The 19,511-nt window shown below is 30.4% G+C and overlaps 1 protein-coding gene across 1 annotated transcript; it reads right to left on the bottom strand.

Annotated features, from left to right (window-relative positions):
• Window positions 1-444: 444 nt before the first annotated feature.
• On the bottom strand, window positions 445-18,442 carry LOC111059479 (L-threonine 3-dehydrogenase). Its single transcript, XM_039421073.1, has 8 exons — window positions 18,214-18,442; window positions 18,008-18,115; window positions 15,948-17,087; window positions 15,250-15,374; window positions 14,297-14,454; window positions 13,588-13,785; window positions 13,003-13,180; window positions 445-742 (listed from the first exon to the last, which is right to left on the bottom strand). Exons 3-8 carry the CDS (start codon window positions 16,089-16,091, stop codon window positions 622-624), a joined length of 924 nt encoding a protein of 307 aa, XP_039277007.1. The 5' UTR covers window positions 16,092-17,087; window positions 18,008-18,115; window positions 18,214-18,442; the 3' UTR covers window positions 445-621.
• Between the last annotated feature and the right edge of the window lie 1,069 nt (window positions 18,443-19,511).

Below are 19,511 nucleotides of genomic sequence, written 5' to 3'. Positions count from 1 at the left end.
TCATTTTCCAAAATAGCAGCAGATCCAGAATAGCTGTAATTTTTAGCCAGGATTTTTCCATTTGTGATAATGCAAACCAACTCTAAGAATTTCTATTTAATTAAACCTGTCACTCTACTGAGAGGAATTTCTCAAGATAATAGATGTAAGTTATGACTTGGACAATAATACATATAATTAATAATATGATACTGTTCTTGGTTTTATACACAATCTCTCTAAGAAATTTTTAAGTGATAGACTCTTTGAGCTGCTTTATCAACCATCAACTTCATCATCAAATCATTATCGATTATTATAATCATCAAATTTATCATCATAATAATTATTATTTACTAAATAAATAATAATAATTTTATATTTCATTGCCTCGGAGTTTTGATAGGCCACTTATTTTATACTTATTTGATAATGTTTTTGGAACAATTAAATGAAAATAATAGCCATAACAAAATTAATTTTAACTCTGATATTAATAAACAGTGATTGATAGCACAAGTTGTTTTTGAATTGTCAGTGAGTTTTAACGCATAGGAGTTTCAAAGTGACTTATTAAATATAAATTATTTTAGATTCTTATCAATAAATAAATTCATAATTAGAATTCAAATAATTTCGAGACTATTTGTCATCTAAAACAAACACTACTTTTGATATTTCACCCTGCTTCAGAGTTTCAATGGCTTCTTTATAGTTCTCCAACGGATATCTCCTTATGCCCAAATTATTGTAATCCAAATACCTGCAAAATAGAAATAATATTCTTATTCAGAACAAGATATACATGAGATATTATTCTCTTTAAAAATATTTCCTGTGCTTCACAGATATTGAGAGCTTTTAAACTATGGTATCGAGCTTCATAGTTAGAATTTTTCATTGAAACTATGGTATTAAACCATCATATTCTAAGTAAGTCACAGTAATTGAAATGACAATCTTTCAAGAGGGTTGTGAGCATATGAGTGGGAGTGAATTAGGTACATGGACAATACAGAACATGATGATGTGGTACTCCACAATAATATATAAACACAAAATAAATGTTGTCAACATAATTCAATTTTTTAATTAATAAACAAAGCTGAAGATATGCTGGTTAAAAGCCTTGTAACCAGGCTCTGTTATTTTACATAACTTTTAATATAAAGTTTATGTATGTTTTAACTTACTTTGTGTTCATTCAAAATACAGAGACTTATAAAAATACTGAAACTGAAAATTATAAAGTGACCAAGATCACATTGCAGATTGCAGAGCACTGAAAAGAGATTTTATTCTCTTAAGAGTTTAGCAGGTTATATAATGTAATTGAATTTAAACGGTGAATTCAGCTCAGTAGTACCTACCTAGCAAGGGAGTAGTAACTCATTTCATTCTTCCAATTCACTTATATTTTATTTCATTATACAGCAGCATGCGAAATTCTCTGATAAAACTGGGTACGTGATAGATAAGCAACAATAAGATTTGGCAATTTCCAAACTTCTTATTCTTATCACCGTCTCTATTATGGAAATACAAGGACCTGGAATCCATCCATATTCAACTAAGGAAGATAAAATCGTACGGAGACCATAAAAATAGAAAATTATATTGTTCGATCTATTGAGTGATTACCGTACCGGTACCGTAATTAAAATAAAACTAAAAATATGAGTAACAATGAGGAAGATTGAAAGAAATTATATTTTATGAAATTTATCAAAGTTTAGTCCAAGTTTAGTTTGAAACAAAAATATTAACTAATAAGAGGAAATTGTTTAAAATAGTGTGTAGCCTACCATGATATGGAATTATTATCATTTTGTATTATTGGTCAGAAGCTCTAGATTTGATGGTGAATTCGATTGGTGATAGAAGGAATATAAACATTCTATGAATGAATATGCAACAAAATGTTGTTCCAAATAAAATGGAAAAATAAAGATAGCATCCATATAGTAATTGAAAAAAAAAGTATTTCTCTTCCTCTATGTTATAAATATATATATATATTGTAATATTACATTTTTTCTCACATTTGAATTGAATCTTCAATTCGAGATCTATGGAACTTTATAGTAAATGTCAGAGTCATCAATAGACGGACAAACTTTTTGACGGAGAATTTATTATCGTAAATGTTTGTTGCATTGTTCCATGGTGTCACCGAGGCAGGGTTAACAAATTACTAGATAAATGGTTTATTTAAATCGAGATATATATATAAATTTAAAATAACATTTTCAAAATAAAGTTTTATTGAGAACAGATGTAGAATGTGAATTCTAAACTTGTAAGTTATAATATTTTGGTGACGTGTCTGTAATGTTGGAGGCGTTGGCTTCGTGACTTGCAACTTAGGTTTTTTCCTGTTCAGCCCTCTCTAGAAAAATGGCTGGCTACAAGTGTCGTTGTGGAGTTTTGCTCTAAATCATTTTCGTTTATTAATGTTTTAAATTGAGTTTTATACAAGTTTATTGTGTACTAGTTTGTTATTAAATAGCTGTTTGTATTTTCAAGCCAATAGCCACTGTGTTTCAACTGTAAACTAGATAAGTATTTTAGTTCGTAATAACTCTGAAATAATTAGGCTTAAGATATATTTTTCTTTGTGTATTTGTGTAAATTCATCTGAAGATTATAAGTTAATTTGCTCTGAAAACTGGATTTCTCATTCATAGGCAATAGATCCATTCACAGTTTATCAAGAATCTATTTCATTGGAGCCGACAACTATCCTTAGGTTGATAGGTGTTAAATGCTATTCCAACCGTTTAAGGAAAAATTGGTAGCACGGCAAATGGTACGCCCTGGTGTGGGACTCAAACTACAAAATATATCCCTGGTTATAAAAAAAAATTATTGGTAGGATAGATATCTTGATAGATTGTGAATGGGAGATGCTGCTGAGTGGGAAATCGGTTCAAGAAAGTTCAGGTTCTAATGAGTAAATATTTTTTACGCAGTAGCAAGATGGAGAGCAATAAAAATAATGAAGTTTTATCCAGTGAAAACATTCAAAACTTAGATGAAGAATCACAAGATTTAGACCTAACCTTAAACAATGACTCAAACGATAGTGTAGCTGTAAGTGAAAACGTTTCAAATGTAACAAGTCATGAGAAAGTAGTAGAAATATCAAATGAAACAAGTATGGTAGGAGCTAAAAATGATACAAATCTTATAGCATTCCTAACACAAAGATTTGATAATTTGAAACAAGAGCAAAATGCTAGGTTTGATGATATGAAGCAAGAATTTGCTAGCATAAGACTAGATCAGGTTAGTACAAAGCGGGAAATAAAAGAGATAAATGATACATTAAGTAAAAATCACAAAGAAATAGGTCATCTACAGCAGAAAACTAATGATCTTGAAACATCAATGTTAGATGTAGAAACATCAATGCAAAACAAAATCATTCAAGTTTCTGATAGGGTCAGTGAGGTTAATGAAAGAGTAAATAAAAATAAGATCACAGTTGAGCAACAAAATATGACACAAAATGCTATCAATGCAGAAAATAATGAAAGTATTAAGCATGTTGAAAAAGAGGTTGTAGAATTAAACGAAAAAGTAGACAAGGAAATCAAGGTATTATCCTCTTTGAAAATAGATTGTCAAGAAAATACAGCTGCTATAACTGAGGTTAGAAAAAACATAAATAAAATTAACATGTCAACAAAACCGATGTGTAATCATACTGGTAACAATAGTATTTCGATAGGTTTGAATTCCAAATGCAAATTGACAAAAAGAATCCAATGCATTTCTTAGTAAACTTGACCGAGTATCTTGAGAGAAATGAAATCACAAACTGGATCAAAATTAAGGGTATTTTGGAAAACAATTTTAATTCAAATTTTGCTCATCGTGATTGGTGGATTTTCATTCGTTTTGATATAAATAACTTTGAAGAATTTAAAGAGAAATTCATTGCTAGAATGTGGTCAGACAACATTCAGTCATCTGCTAGAGATGATTTGAGATTTGGAAAATATAAGCCAAACTTATCTAAGAATCTTACTGAGTATTATATTTCTCGTTTCAACATTGCTAAGAATATAATTCCAGCCTTAGATAAAGATACTATTTTCAAGTTTTTGAAAGGTCATTTTGATGAAACCATATCTACAGCTGCTATTATTCGTAACATTAAGACTAGTGATGAGTTTATTTGTTTGTTGAATGAGTTTGACAATACTAACACTTACAAAGTAAACAGACAAATGCCCCGTGATCATAACAATGCTCAAGCTGGAAGTCAAAATAAAACAATAAGTTTTCATCAGAGTGAACATAGGGATGATAGAAATAGGTCTCAGAATTCAAATGGTGTGATGTTTCATGATAATAATAAGCAGTATCAAGGAGGTAGGAATTATTTCCAAAATCGACGGTACCAAAATGGACCAAACAATAATGGTCATAGAGATCAAAATTTTCAGCATAATTTCAGAGATAATAGAAATCATCAACTTGGGAATTCAAATCAATCAAATCCAAATCGACCAGCTAACAACTACCAGTTAGATTTCAGCCTACCACCGCCAGGTTATATGCCTGCTCAAACTTCAAATCAGACAAATGCAAATCGTCCAAGACATAATGCTCCTTTAAACTAATAATGGGACGACGAAACGACAGCCCTGCTCTCCCAGTTAAGGAAAGGTCAAATTTTGATATAACTGTAGACATGAATAAAATAAATTTTGAAACTGAAACTTCAAACAGGTTTGAAGTAAGAAAGCCAGAATTAATCAGTCAAATTCATGTGCAAGAAAATAGCTGTAAGAATTTAAGTAATGAAGTAATGCCTAGTTATCAAGAAAGTCATATTAAAGCATCAAGTGTTAATATGGTACATACTCCAGAAATTCAGGTAGATGAAGCTATGAGTAAATCTGAAATTGTTTGTCAAGAAGAACCATACATGATAGGTTGTATTTTTAACGAACTATTGGAGGAACAAGAGAATACTCCACCCACTGGATATGACTTAGCAGAAATAGAAGTACAAATTTTCAATAAGAAATATCAAATGATTATTGACACCGGCTCTGAGGTAAATGTAATTAATGAGAAACTTGTTGATGAAATGAAGAAAAACAATCTCAAGTTGAACTTGGTACCAGCTCCTAATGTAAGTATAGTTGTAGCTACTGGTATGAGACATAAGAAGATAAATAAACAGATTATGTTAGAGGTATTTTTTGGTAAGTTAGAATTGCCAATAGTTTTTCTTATAGTTCAAGATTTAAATGTGGATATTTTGGTGGGTTGTGATTTCTTAAAAGATGCTGGAGCAATTATTGATTTTAATCAAAATATGATATCACTGAAAGATTGTTGTTTTCCATTTATAAAAAAGGATACCTTGAAGTACAATAGACTTTTTCATGTTAACATGGTAAGAGACCAAGAAACGTTTGATACTTTATGGAAGCAGCAGATTGATAATTTAAGATTACAGCTAAGCGATGAATCTCCTGAATTGGTAAACAAATTAATTGAAGTATTTGAAAATAACAAAGATATTTTCTCTGATAGTCCTGGATCTGCAAAAGACTATTTATGTCAACTTAAAATGAAAAATGATGTGAAATTAGATAAGAAGAGTTATCCGATTCCATATCAGTATAGAGATCAAGTCAAGAAAGAATTGAAGAAAATGTTAGATCAGAAAATCATTGAACCAGGTAGTTCTGAATATACAAGCCCTATGGTAGTAGTGAAAAAGCCAAACAATGAAATTCGATTATGTTTAGATGGAAGAGAAATAAATAAGTACATAATAAGGGATTTTACAGAAACTGAACCAATAGATAACTTGATCATTCGTTTCAATAAGTGCAACTACATTAGCAGTTTTGATCTCACTCAAGGTTTCAATCAGGTAAAATTAACTGAAGATAGTAAAAAGTATGTAGCTTTCAATGTTTTTGGACAGACTTATCAATATACACATCTACCATTTGGATTGAATATTAGTGGTTCTGAATTTATCAAGTGCTTGTACAAAATGCTAGGTGAAGAGGTTTGTGAGTTTACTATTGCTTATATTGATGATCTTGCCATTTCTAGTATATCTCTTGAACAACATATCAGTCGAATTGAACTATTATTCAATAAGTTGAGGGAAAGTAATTTGAAGTTGAAACTGAATAAATCGAAATTTATTGCAGATAAGATAAAGTATTTGGGTTATATTATCAGTAAAAATGGTATTGAAGCAGATGACTCTAAGCTAAATGCTATTCAGAAATTTCCCATTCCTCAAAATTTGAAACAATTGCAGTCATTCATAGGTCTCTGTAATTTTTACAGAAAGTTTCAGAAAAATTATTCATACTTGACAAATCGTTTTAAGCATCTTCTATGCAAGAAAAATAAATTCATTTGGACTGAAAAAGATAATGATACCTTTCAAGAAATCAAAGATAGGTTCATTGACTGTGTGATCTTGAAACATCCTGATTATAACAAAAATTTCATTTTGGCCACTGATGCCAGTGATGTAGGAATTGCAGCTGAGTTATTTCAGGAAGGTGAAGATAAGGAACACTGTGTCATTGCATATGCTAGCAGAAGCTTAACGAAATCTGAATTAAATTACACAATATGTGAGAAAGAATGTTTAGCTGTATTATTTGGCTTGATGAAACTTCAAAATTATTTTGGTAATCAAAAAATAGTTGTCCGTACAGATCATAAAGCCTTGACCTTTTTAAAAAAATGTAAGATAGGACATGGTCGTTTGGGAAGATGGATTCTTGCATTACAGAATTTTAATATTGAGTGGGAATTTGTAGCAGGAAAGGATAACATTGTGCCAGATATCATTTCTAGAACTGATTATGAAGGTAATTTAGAAAATCGAAATTCAAATGAATTCAAGGTATTGAATATCATTAAGAGTGATAACAAGTTAATTGAGATAGTAAAGAAGATCAAAGAAATTCAAAAAGATGATGTTTGGTTAAAAAATGTAAGAGAAAAGTTGGAGACAGGTAATTTGAATATCAACAAATTTTTTAAAGTAAATGATGATCTTTTGTTCACTAGAAAATCTGGAAAGAATAGTTTTTGGAAAGTTTGTGTGCCTTCAGCACTGTATGAAGAATTGATAGTTGAATTTCATGAAAGATTAGGTCATGTAGGTATATCAAAAACATGCAAATTTATTGAAGAAACTTTTTACATAAAAGATTGTTACAGACTTGTTACCAAAACTATAAGATACTGTAAGTATTGTCAACTTGTAAAGACATCAAATGAAAAGAAATTATTAGAAATGCATACCATAATTTCTGAGAAAAAACATCACAAAGTGTTCATTGATGTTTATGGAGAATTACCAGGTGGCAAGTACAAATGGATGTGCATTATTCATGATGGCTTTACTAAGTTTACAAAGTTGTATCCTATAGTTAAGGCTAACGCTCATAATTTAGTAAAAGTTGTTGAGAAATATGTAAATGAATTTGGTAAATTTGAATATATAATCAGTGATAATGGTACTTGTTTTCAAAGCAGATTGTGGAAAGAATCTATGGAAAGATTAGGTATAAAATATTACTACATTTCAGTTTATCATCCCCAGGCAAATCTTAGTGAAAGACCATTGAAAGAGGTCAATCGCATATTGAGAACTTACGTTCCTGTAAATAAGCATAATATTTGGTACAAGTATATTGATAAGGTTGAATTTGTCATCAACAACAATTTTCATGAATCGACTGGTCACATACCCATGGAGCTTATGATGAATCATAAATTGGCACATCTTGTTTTCAAATATATCAAATATCCTGTAGAAAATAAGTTTGAACTTGAAGAAGAAAGTATCAGAAACAAACGAATACTGTACAGAATAAAGAATAGAGGTGTCATCAGGAGATTCAAACAGAATATGCATAATAAACCCAAGTATAAATTCAAGGTTGATGATCTAGTTGTAATTCGAAATTACATTTTGTCGAGCAAGCTGAAGAAGTTTTCTGCCAAGCTGTGTCCTAAATATCGTGGACCTTACATAATAAGAGATGATCTCAATAAAGGGTGTTTCAAACTGGAAGAGATAAGTACAGGTAAAATTGTGAGAGTCAATCAATATATGATGAAGAAATACCATCAGAAAGCACACAATGATTAGGAATCCTGTGTTATGCCGGGATTCAGAATAGCATAATCGCTACACAGTGTATGGTAAGAGTCCATAATTGTGTCTTTTTTCTTTCCTGTAGCCTATTTTTCTTGGCCCTTAATCTTTTCAATTTTCGATTCTTTCCTGTCTTTGTGAAATATTCAGTAAATTTCTTCTATGATGCATTTCTTAACCAATCTTGTCCATAGTCATTTAAATTTGTATTCTTCTGAAATAATTTTGGAAGTTAAAATAGTAGCTTATTTTCCTAATCTTTAAATTGTTGATAAAACTTAACTTTTCTAAAATCTATCCATTGTAGTGTAAATAATTGTTTGCTTGTGGTATATTTTTTCATCATGTATTACATATTTTAATCATGTCTATTTTTTTTTAGGTATCATATTAGGTAATTAGGTTTTTCAGAGCAATTTTGTCCCATGTTCTCATCTTTCATTGCATATCGTGCCATAAGCCATATGTAATTAGGTTATAGTTTTCTTCTGGGCTTTTAACCCATTTTGCATTTTATTTTTTCTTTGCTGTCCAATACTTTGGATTTTTGGTAGACAAGTAGGTGTGATTCTTTTAGAGGTGTGGGCGTGAACCACATACGGCTGGACTCGATTATCTGACCTACTTGTTTGCGATATAAAAACCTTATGACTGCAACAACAAATGTTTGTAAAAACTTTTGCATACTTTTGTTTTTGTGGTCCGATACTAGAGTCTGCTATCACATTGCCTTACAGACATCTAGGAACTATCCACCCAGTCACAATAGTCAACATTATTTTTTCCTTCACCAGTTGTTTTTGTGGGAGTGATAGCTCACAATTATAACAAATTAGAGTCATACTTGGAATTTACAAAATTCCATAGTAGTATATTTTATTAAATATACTTCCTCATGAAAGTTCAGTACTGACATGTAGGATAGGCTCTAATTAATCTTTCTCTTCTTTGTATTGTTTTAGGGAATTTATTTACCCAGTTTTCTATTTCTCTTTTTTGTATTTTTTAGGGAACTTATTTACCCATTATTCATCTTGATCATCTTTGTATTATAATCTTGAAATGTTTGTACTTATTATACAGTCTTTAAATTTTAAATTATTTTAAAAAATAAATGGTTCAATTTAAAACGTTTTGTTATATTATTAATTGAAATAAGTTTTTTGTGATTGATATCTTTTTCAAAATTTTAAAACTGTTTGTTCTATAAATTTTGATATGATTGATTATCGTTTGAAATGGATGCTGGAGTGTATGTAGAATTTTTAGTGGGGTTTGTTGATTAGAATTTTGCTGGTATGTGATTGTTTTTTGAGATGGAAACCCATTATTGCCTAAAGAAGGAATAACAGAGGTTATGACTTAGAGAGGCAGTAATGAGATAATATTTTTTGTGTTGATTACTTATGTTGATTGCCATAGATGCAAAAATAATGATTAATAATGTTGATTGCCATAGATGATGATTAATTATGAATATTGTTTGCCTTTGAAGCAAAATATTATTGATGTTTTGAATGGTTTCTTGTTTAATGATTGATAGTAAAGTTTTGTCATGAAATGTAGTTTGTGTTTAGAACATTGAAAAGTCGAAATAAACTATAGTATCCAACAAACGATGATTAATAATATTAAATAATTTGCTTTTTATACAATTTTTGAACAAAATTAAAACTAAATAATTTTGAAACCCTGAATGATAAATCATAAATGTGAAATGAACTTGCTATAAATGAAATGTTATATTAAATGATAATGAAATGCAGATATATTATGAAATGATTGTGAATAGAAGACCAATTGTCTGAAATTATTGAAATATGTATTGAAATTAATTTTTGTTGTGATGATGTTTGTTTTTTACAATTTTGATAATGATACAGGGTGTTATGAAATTCTATTTCTATTTTGAAGAATGGATTAAATTTTGATATTTGAACAGTGAATAGATGAAAATGAATTTTTTTAAATTTATCATTGATATGTCCATATTTCACAATTTATGTATTGCTGACTGTATAATAAGATGTTAACAAATTTCAATTTCATAAATACTTAAAAATAATTTTCATGTGTATTAGATTGTATTGATAGCCTAATCAAGTTTTTCTTCTTAGTTTATAAGCATTTTAAGATAACAGGTACAGCACAGACATTAACATTGAAATAGTTATCATGTGAATCTCGAAATCAGTAACAAGTGAACGCCATGAAGAGTGTTAAGAACATTTGGGTGATTTTCGAACTAGTGTGACATAACTACGCCAATATCTACGCCAAAATCTACGCTGCGGCCTACACTAATAACTACGCCAATGTCAACACCAATAACTACGCCAAAATCTATGCCGATGCCTGTGCTGATGCCAACGCCAATATCTACGCCGATGCCTGCGCCGAAGCCAATATCTGCGCCAATGCTGATTCCAAAATCTGTGCCAATGCTGATGCCTACACTAATACCTACAACAATATCAACACTAATAACTACGCCAAAATGCCAAAATTTACGCCAATGCCTGCGCCAATGCTGATGCCAACACCAAAATCAACGCCGATGCCTGTGCTGATGTCAATGCCTGCGCCAATGCCAATAGCTACGCCAATGTCTGCGCCAATGCTGATGCCAACACCAAAATCAACGCCGATGCCTGTGCTGATGTCAATGCTGCACCAATGCCAATAGCTACGCCAATGCCTGCGCCAATGCTGATGCCAACACCAAAATCAACGCCGATGCCTGTGCTGATGTCAATCTGTGCCAATAGCTACGCCAATGCCAAAATCTGCGCCAATGCTAATGCCAATGCCTGCGCCAATGCCAATATCAACGCCGATGCCAAAGCCGACACCAAAGCATACGCCAATAGCAATGCCAATGCTTATTGCTGACTTTGTATCTCAAACTTCAACACTACTGCATTACCTGGAGGTAATTGTCATCCATGTTCACATTCGCAACTTTGAATTCAGAAGAACAGTCACAGTATCATGAAAGAATTGATTCAAAAAATCCTCTCCTAAATTATTCCTGTATGCAGAACTCTAAACCTTGAAAGCTGAAAATATCAAAAAACCAAACCTTACCTAAATTAATCCTCACCTAAATTAATCCTGTATGCAGCGTCTATCTCTTTTCCAAAAAACGAATTACATTGTCATTTCAAGCCTGAAATGTACATTGTATAATTACAAATATGATACAAAATTTACGTGACTCTGTATTGAATTTGGAATGCAGCCGTCTACTACAAGCATGAAGCAATGCTAACTGAGATGTCACCTGTATCGAGTTTGATATGCATCAGTCGACTACAAGTATCAGCCCAACACTACGTGCATCCAGATCAGCCCAACACTAACGTCATCACATTGGAGTCACACTTAACTGAAAATCATACTGAGTGCCTTAACGGACTGTTTTCCAAAATGTGCATCAATAAAATCAACCGCGTCAATAGTGAAAGAAATGAACATTTTTTGATTTATTGGAATTTTATGTGAAAATTAAATGTAACAATTCATCAATTCATTTAAAAAAAAATATATATATATATAAATAATAATAATAAATTTTTTATTCAACATACTAAATTTTTTTTATGCAATAAAAATTGAATTTTTCAATCTATTAAATTTATGTGCAATTTCAAAAAACCATTCTTTACATATTAAACTTTCTGTTGAGATATTTTCCTTTAAATTATAAAACTAAATCAAAAGTAATATTGATATTCTATATTTTGAAATATTGTTTGGAAACATATAACAAACACTATTGATGAATTTTTATAATAATTTTCAATATTTTTGGATGACATGTAATGTTTTTCTAGAAAAATTGTTACTGTTCTCGAATTTAAATTTCAACAATTTTCATTAGGGTCAATGTAAATTTTTTCTTTAAACTTTTCAAACAGTAAAATTTTTTTTATGTCAAGAGGGGGGTATTTGTAATATTACATTTTTTCTCACATTTGAATCGAATCTTCAATTCGAGATCTATGGAACTTTATAGTAAATGTCAGAGTCATCAATAGACGGACAAACTTTTTGACGGAGAATTTATTATCGTAAATGTTTGTTGCATTGTTCCATGGTGTCACCGAGGCAGGGTTAACAAATTACTAGATAAATGGTTTATTTAAATCGAGATATATATATATAAATTTAAAATAAAATTTTCAAAATAAAGTTTTATTGAGAACAGATGTAGAATGTGAATTCTAAACTTGTAAGTTATAATATTTTGGTGACGTGTCTGTAATGTTGGAGGCGTTGGCTTCGTGACTTGCAACTTAGGTTTTTTCCTGTTCAGCCCTCTCTAGAAAAATGGCTGGCTACAAGTGTCGTTGTGGAGTTTTGCTCTAAATCATTTTCGTTTATTAATGTTTTAAATTGAGTTTTATACAAGTTTATTGTGTACTAGTTTGTTATTAAATAGCTGTTTGTATTTTCAAGCCAATAGCCACTGTGTTTCAACTGTAAACTAGATAAGTATTTTAGTTCGTAATAACTCTGAAATAATTAGGCTTAAGATATATTTTTCTTTGTGTATTTGTGTAAATTCATCTGAAGATTATAAGTTAATTTGCTCTGAAAACTGGATTTCTCATTCATAGGCAATAGATCCATTCACAGTTTATCAAGAATCTATTCATTGGAGCCGACAACTATCCTTAGGTTGATAGGTGTTAAATGCTATTCCAACCGTTTAAGGAAAAATTGGTAGCACGGCAATATATATATATATAATATATATATATATATAATATATATATATATATATATATATATAATATATATATATATATATATATATTGTATATTATGAATTGTTGGAATTGGTTACTTACCTTATTTTAGTTTGAGGAGAAGCCACCCCAAAGACAAGAAGTTTACCTCCTCTCCTCAGCAATTTCATCCCAAATTCTACAGCTTTTCCATTGCCACTGCAGTCAATGCACAAATCGATTCCTAGTTCAGAGCATTGTTTCTCAATATAATCCGGACTGCCAACGACAAAACCAGTTCCTAGGATATAGTAAGAAGATACAAAGATGGGATTAAGAACTCAATGTATCACAAATATATTTCGTTTTTGTTAGGGTAAGTAGCAAAAAATTAGAAAAAATGAAATTCATAAAGATAGAATAGATTGACAGCTATATCAATCAAGTTGGTATCATATACATTGTGATATAATTCATAAGTGAATTAATAAATCGGATATGATTTTGACTTAAGCTGCGTTTACAACAAAGTTATTAACAAAATTTTTCTTTTTCCGTCCTTATAGATTCTATTAGATTGAACATAACTTATCATACACATGATGTGCATATGTGTTTGTCAAGCTCCGTTCAATTTGATAGAATCTATAAGGACGGGAAAAAAACATTTTGTTAATAACTTTGGTGAAAACGCAGCTTTATACTGACCAGTTTTCTTATTCAACTCCTGACGAGCAGCATTGGGTTCAGAAACATAAACACTCCTGTGCCCAGTGTAGTGCAGTGCAGAACAGAACAAATTTCCAATTATGCCGGCTCCGTTGACAAGTATTCTACTGCCAATGGGTATCGGCGAGATTCGATTCAGTCCATGACAAATGCAGGACAGTGGCTCGCAAAGCATTGCTGAGGGAAAATATCACTTCAGAATTAATATTTTGCATCAATTGAATAAGATCTTAATTACTATTTCAAGTACCAGTTTTTGGAAAACAATATGCTACTCATACAAAACAGTACCGTATGGTAAGCTTTTTTATGGCCGAGAAATACTGTTAAATAATAGTATAGGTGTAAAGAGCCTATTGCAAAAGTAGCAGAGCTAATCTATAGAATTCTTTCGGATGGATGTTTTTATCTGCATTAGGATACTAAGGATTATAGAAGACTTGTTCCCTATCAAATATTTGTTTGAATCTTTACTTCCTGAAATGTAATATTATTGCTGCTTATGAAGTGACTTTACCCAATCAAATATTTGTTTGAATCTTTACTTCCTGAAATGTAATGTTATTGCTGCTTATGAAGTGTTATGATATTTGAAATTCACAACAAATCTACTATAAAATCCCAAAATAGTAAAATAGAAATTTCGAAACAAGAATCATCTATCAGTCATATCATTAAGGCTACCTACCCTTCTCCAAGGCTAATCCAGGAGGGAGAACGTAAACTTGTTTTTCTGGCACCTTGCAATACTCAGCCCATCCTCCATCGGAGAAAATTCCAGTGAGCAAATTGTTGGGACATACTTGTCGTTTTCCTTTCCGGCAAAACTCACAAGAACTGCAAACACTGTAATAAATGTAAAAAAGTAATGATCATATTTAAGAACAAAATATAGGTTTCAGAATTATTTACAATATAAGACAATAAATATTTCCCTCATTTTACCTCGTGAATTATATGTTTTATGAAAAATTCCATCCTATTCAAAGTTGAAACCTTTAAACATTCACAACAAATGAAATAGAAGTAGAACGAATAAAAATTACAAGAAAATTTTTCACATTTAAGCACGTAAATGAGCTGCAAGAATGCAAGATTAATGTTTGTAAAAGTGCAAGTGATTAAATGTTTATCAGGAATTTATTGTTCTAAAAAAAAAATACAATGCACATCATTATTGGCTGCGTTTGTGTTTTTATAACAAGATACAGGGTAATTATTACTGAGAGAATGAATATTCATACTGTATTTTGATTCATTCTTGATTTATTTTTTCATCCATCGACTGAACGCAATGAAAATTAAAAATAACAAAGTATTGGAACTTGAAAGCCCATCGCTGTCACTCAAGAGAGTCAAGAATGACTCGCATACTCTCTCTAAACATTCAAAATTGGTAATTGATTGAAATTAGAAAACTAATAGGTTTATTGAAGTGGAATTATAACTTTTGCGGATAGTTTATTTTTTCAATAGATTTCTTTCAACGTATCACTGCTTATCAATTACTACTAATAGGCCTAAACAATTTAATTCTATTTAATTTACATCTTCAAAATAGTTCAATTATTCAGTAGATGAATGAATTGAGCAACATGGTCATTGCGAAATGTTTATTTTAGAAAATATTATGCGATGTACCTTTGAGGATCGATAGCTACTTTATCTCCCACCTTCAGATTGTTCACTCCTTCGCCAATGGCTGACACCGTTCCACACGATTCGTGACCAAGGATGAACGGCTCTTTGCTTGAAGGAAATTCACCCTGTTATAATTGCAAAAATATAGAGACTTTATTTCTTCACGGGAAAATGGTGATTTGGAATGAGCATCATTAATGAGTAGTTTCAATGAATGATAAGGAACATAAACAATAACAACAATTCAATTTCTGCGAAGAATGATCCTACTTTTAAATTTTCATCCAAAAGTTGCATTATGTTACAGATTATATTATTAAGGTATGAGAGTGATTTTTGTTGGAAAATAACATAGACTTTCAAGATGATAAATATTTTGTTACGGTATAACAATTGAAGCTATACAATAGCACAAGTGTGAGAGATGTATCAGTAGAAAGATACACTACACTTTACAATTCTACACTAGAGAACTATATATGGAAATAATCATTCTCAAGTTGTTGATAGCATTAATTAATTCCTATTACTTAAAACAATGACAAGAAGTTTCAGATAATATTGAAATTATTATACCAACAATTTTGTGAAAGATATAGGAAGTGTAAGATTAATAAAATGAATCACTTATTGGTAAGGTAAACATGTTGAAATAAAATTAATTTATCAAAGTAAAAATTATTACAGGAAAGACTCACCTCAAAGATATGCAAGTCAGTTCCACAAACACCAGAATATGCGATTTTCACTACAACATCATCAGGTTCACTTATAACAGGAATTGGTTTTGAATTAATTAAACTCAACTTTTTCTCCGTGGGATCAAATTGTAGGGCTTGCATTGTAAGATAGCAAATTAATTTTTTAGAAAGAAAAATTGATAGCTAGCTGAATGAATTGTCAGTGTTCATACAAATCGTTTTCAGATTGAAATGAACTTGATTTTTCTGAGGAAGAGAAGTACTGCTATCGACGAGAGTTCAAATTGACGATAAAAATGAATCAACGGCATATACTGATTATAGTACTTGAGAAATAATTATAATAATTGAGAGAATTCGTAACGATAACTTCTGACCGTTATTGATTGCTTATGAACGCATATTAATCAACTTATTTTTGGCGTGGAAGCCAATGAAGATTTTGTAATTGAGGAGTATTTTACAGAAATCTAATTAGACAGTGCCTCTAGAACATTACCTATTACGAATTGTGTTCATAGTGGCTAACAGTTTATTAGCCACTATGAATACAAAATAATAATTCAACCACGCGGAAAAATCGACACAGATAATTGCAAATAATAATGACACATACCATATAAACATTACATTTTGAAGGAGAATCCTGTCAAATTTATTTTATTGGTGAAAGAATCGAGATAGTATGAAAAAAACACAGAAAGAATCGAGAAAGAATCGAGATAGTATGAAAAAAACACAGAAAACAATGGAAAAGTTATTACAGATTATAATTATTTGTATTTAAACAACCGCAGTAATTCGTATTACAACGTAGTTATTCGTGATATATTATTGGGAATAACAAAAAATAGTAGTCATATTGACAGAGATGAAAAATCACTGATGATAATAAAATTGACTCATTAAAGTTCAATAGTAACTTATTGTATTTATTGTTTCCAGATCAATTATTCCATAGTTGTAACACATTTCTCTTTTCTCATTCTCAAATTGCAATTTAAATATCATTGAACTTATTTCTCCTCTAAAACAAACACTACTTTTGATATTTCACCTTTTTTAAGAGTTGCGATTGCTTCCTCATAATTTTTCAACGGATAGCTCCTTATACCCAAATTATTGTAGTCTAGGTACCTGAAAAATTAAATTAACATTAATAATGTAGTTTTCTATTTCATTTAGAGAATCAAATTTGCTTGAGATTATATATATGTTTTGTTCCAATTTTTTCGTACCAAATCAAGAATCTATTGACAGAAAGATAAATACTTTATCTTTATGAATATTTCAAGTTAATCCTAATATCCTAATATTGTGAACTTTACTAAATCTCAAAATATAACCTGATATCAGAAAAAAGTTGTATACTTCTAGATTGTTTATTCTATACCTCCTAACATAAAACATTTCATTTTCTCTACACAGTTTAAATTACAAGAAGATTACTAAAACTTTCTTGCATTTTAAAGAATATGAATAAAAAATTTCAGATGTATTCATTTGTAGAGCTTCAAAAGGTTTCATTCTGAATTTGAATAATGTATCTGCATCAAAAGGTTTTATTCTGAATATGAATAATGAATGATATTCAGAAATTCAGAATAATCAGGCTATTCCATCATTAATCAATGATCAATAAAAAGTGGAATCATAACCTAATTTCGGATAATCATAACCTAATTATCTAAATATGGAAGAGAAATAGTACAAGGAGTATCCTTAGTTTTTCTCTCCCATTCCGTGCTTTCTTGTAAAAATTATTATAATAATAAATAATAAATCAATACGAGATGGATATTCTATAAAAATTATTATTCTTTTATAATTTGATTGGTAGTCTACTGATTGGACTTCTGTTTCAAATCAATTCACGTAATTTTACCTTACCTTAATGGTTTATCTTACCCTTCATACGGTACCTTCTTTCATTGGTGCATCTAATAGTTGTTAACAGCCTCACATCCTACAATATTTTTTATAGTAGAATAAAACTAAATACGAAAGACTAATAAATGCCACTTAAGTTGAATTTTATAATTGAAATTAGAACTCACCAGCTATCCATAACACCAATCAGATCCACAGCTTGTTGAGAAGTGAATCTATTCAACGCTGCACCATACACAGTCAATTCTTTTGCATATACTTCATACGGATGCACGCTGAAAAATACAAAATCGATTAATCTATCAACTATATTTTCTTGACGAATGGAATATAATTGATTATTTTAAACAAGAGCGAACAGTTAATATCTTACATCAAATATCCTCTATAGAAGGCAGTGCCAAGGTAGAAAATCGACAACGCTGTTCTCCTATCTTTGTTAACTACCATCATAACGTGGACCTCACTATAGCCATAATATAGACATCCAAGTTCCTTGATAGCGACAGTATAATTATTATGTAATACTTTTTCTATTCATGTTTTGTAGTTCCATACTGCAGTTGTAGGAAAAAAATTGTATTTAATTCGCTCGTAAAACTTCTTTATTGCTTTCGAAAAATTCTCGCGCTCCACTACGCGCGATAACTGCTGTTTTGCTCAAGCAAGTGAGTCGCATTTTACTCTCTTAATACATGAATAGCTTTTCCAACACAATTTGATTCTGAAGTTTTGAAATGTATGATCCTTCCAATTTACAATAAATGCATAAAATCAATCTTGAACCATGAATTGACCACACCATTTTATATAATGAAATTATGAATTACATTAAGCAATAAAACTGAGAGAGAGAATTCTACTTGACTATGTGAGAGATATTAGAATCCAATGTATTAATAAAACAAAATGATCAATAGTAGGTTAGCTTTACGTTAGTTATGCTTGAACTAAAAAAATCAATTCTGATTGAGAATACTGTAGAATCGATAGAACTTCATAGTTTCGTGAATAATGATGACTTCTTCTGCAAAGCATCAAGGGAGGAGGCCTATACTACACATAATGAGGGGAAAGAAATATGAAATATTGCACCTAATTATGCAAGGAAAAATAACAGGCAAGAGATCAGTGGGCAGAAGACGAATATCTTGGTTGCGCAACTTAAGGGATTGGTTCCAGTGTACATCCAATGACCTATTCAGAGCAGCTGTAAATAAAATTAAAATCGCCATCATGATAGCCAACCTCCGCCATGGAGACGGTACATGAAGAAGAAGAAGATAAATGTGAAACATGAAAAATCCAAGCTGAAATATATTTACCTACATTACCGGTATTAATTTTTTTACTGACCCAGTTTCTTTCTACAATAAGAGATGTTTGATAGCAAATGATGCTACATAGATGCTAAGATAATATGAGATTAATTAATTTTATAATTTGTTAAAATTATTTAATTTATAAAATCTCCAAGTAGTAATTTTTATAAACTTCTTTTATTGAAAGAATAAGACTTTGATATTGTCAATACCACTTTTATTTATTCGAAAATTAATTCATAATTCAGTACCAGGTTTCATGGTGAAACCTACCACATCTTCAGCTGAACTTGTGGTAGGTTTTACCATGAAACCTGGTACTGAATTATGAATTAATTTTCGAATAAAT

This window comes from Nilaparvata lugens, chromosome 2 (assembly GCF_014356525.2).
Source record: "Nilaparvata lugens isolate BPH chromosome 2, ASM1435652v1, whole genome shotgun sequence".
Lineage (NCBI taxonomy): Eukaryota > Metazoa > Arthropoda > Insecta > Hemiptera > Delphacidae > Nilaparvata > Nilaparvata lugens.
This window is presented reverse-complemented; position numbering and strand designations above follow the sequence as displayed.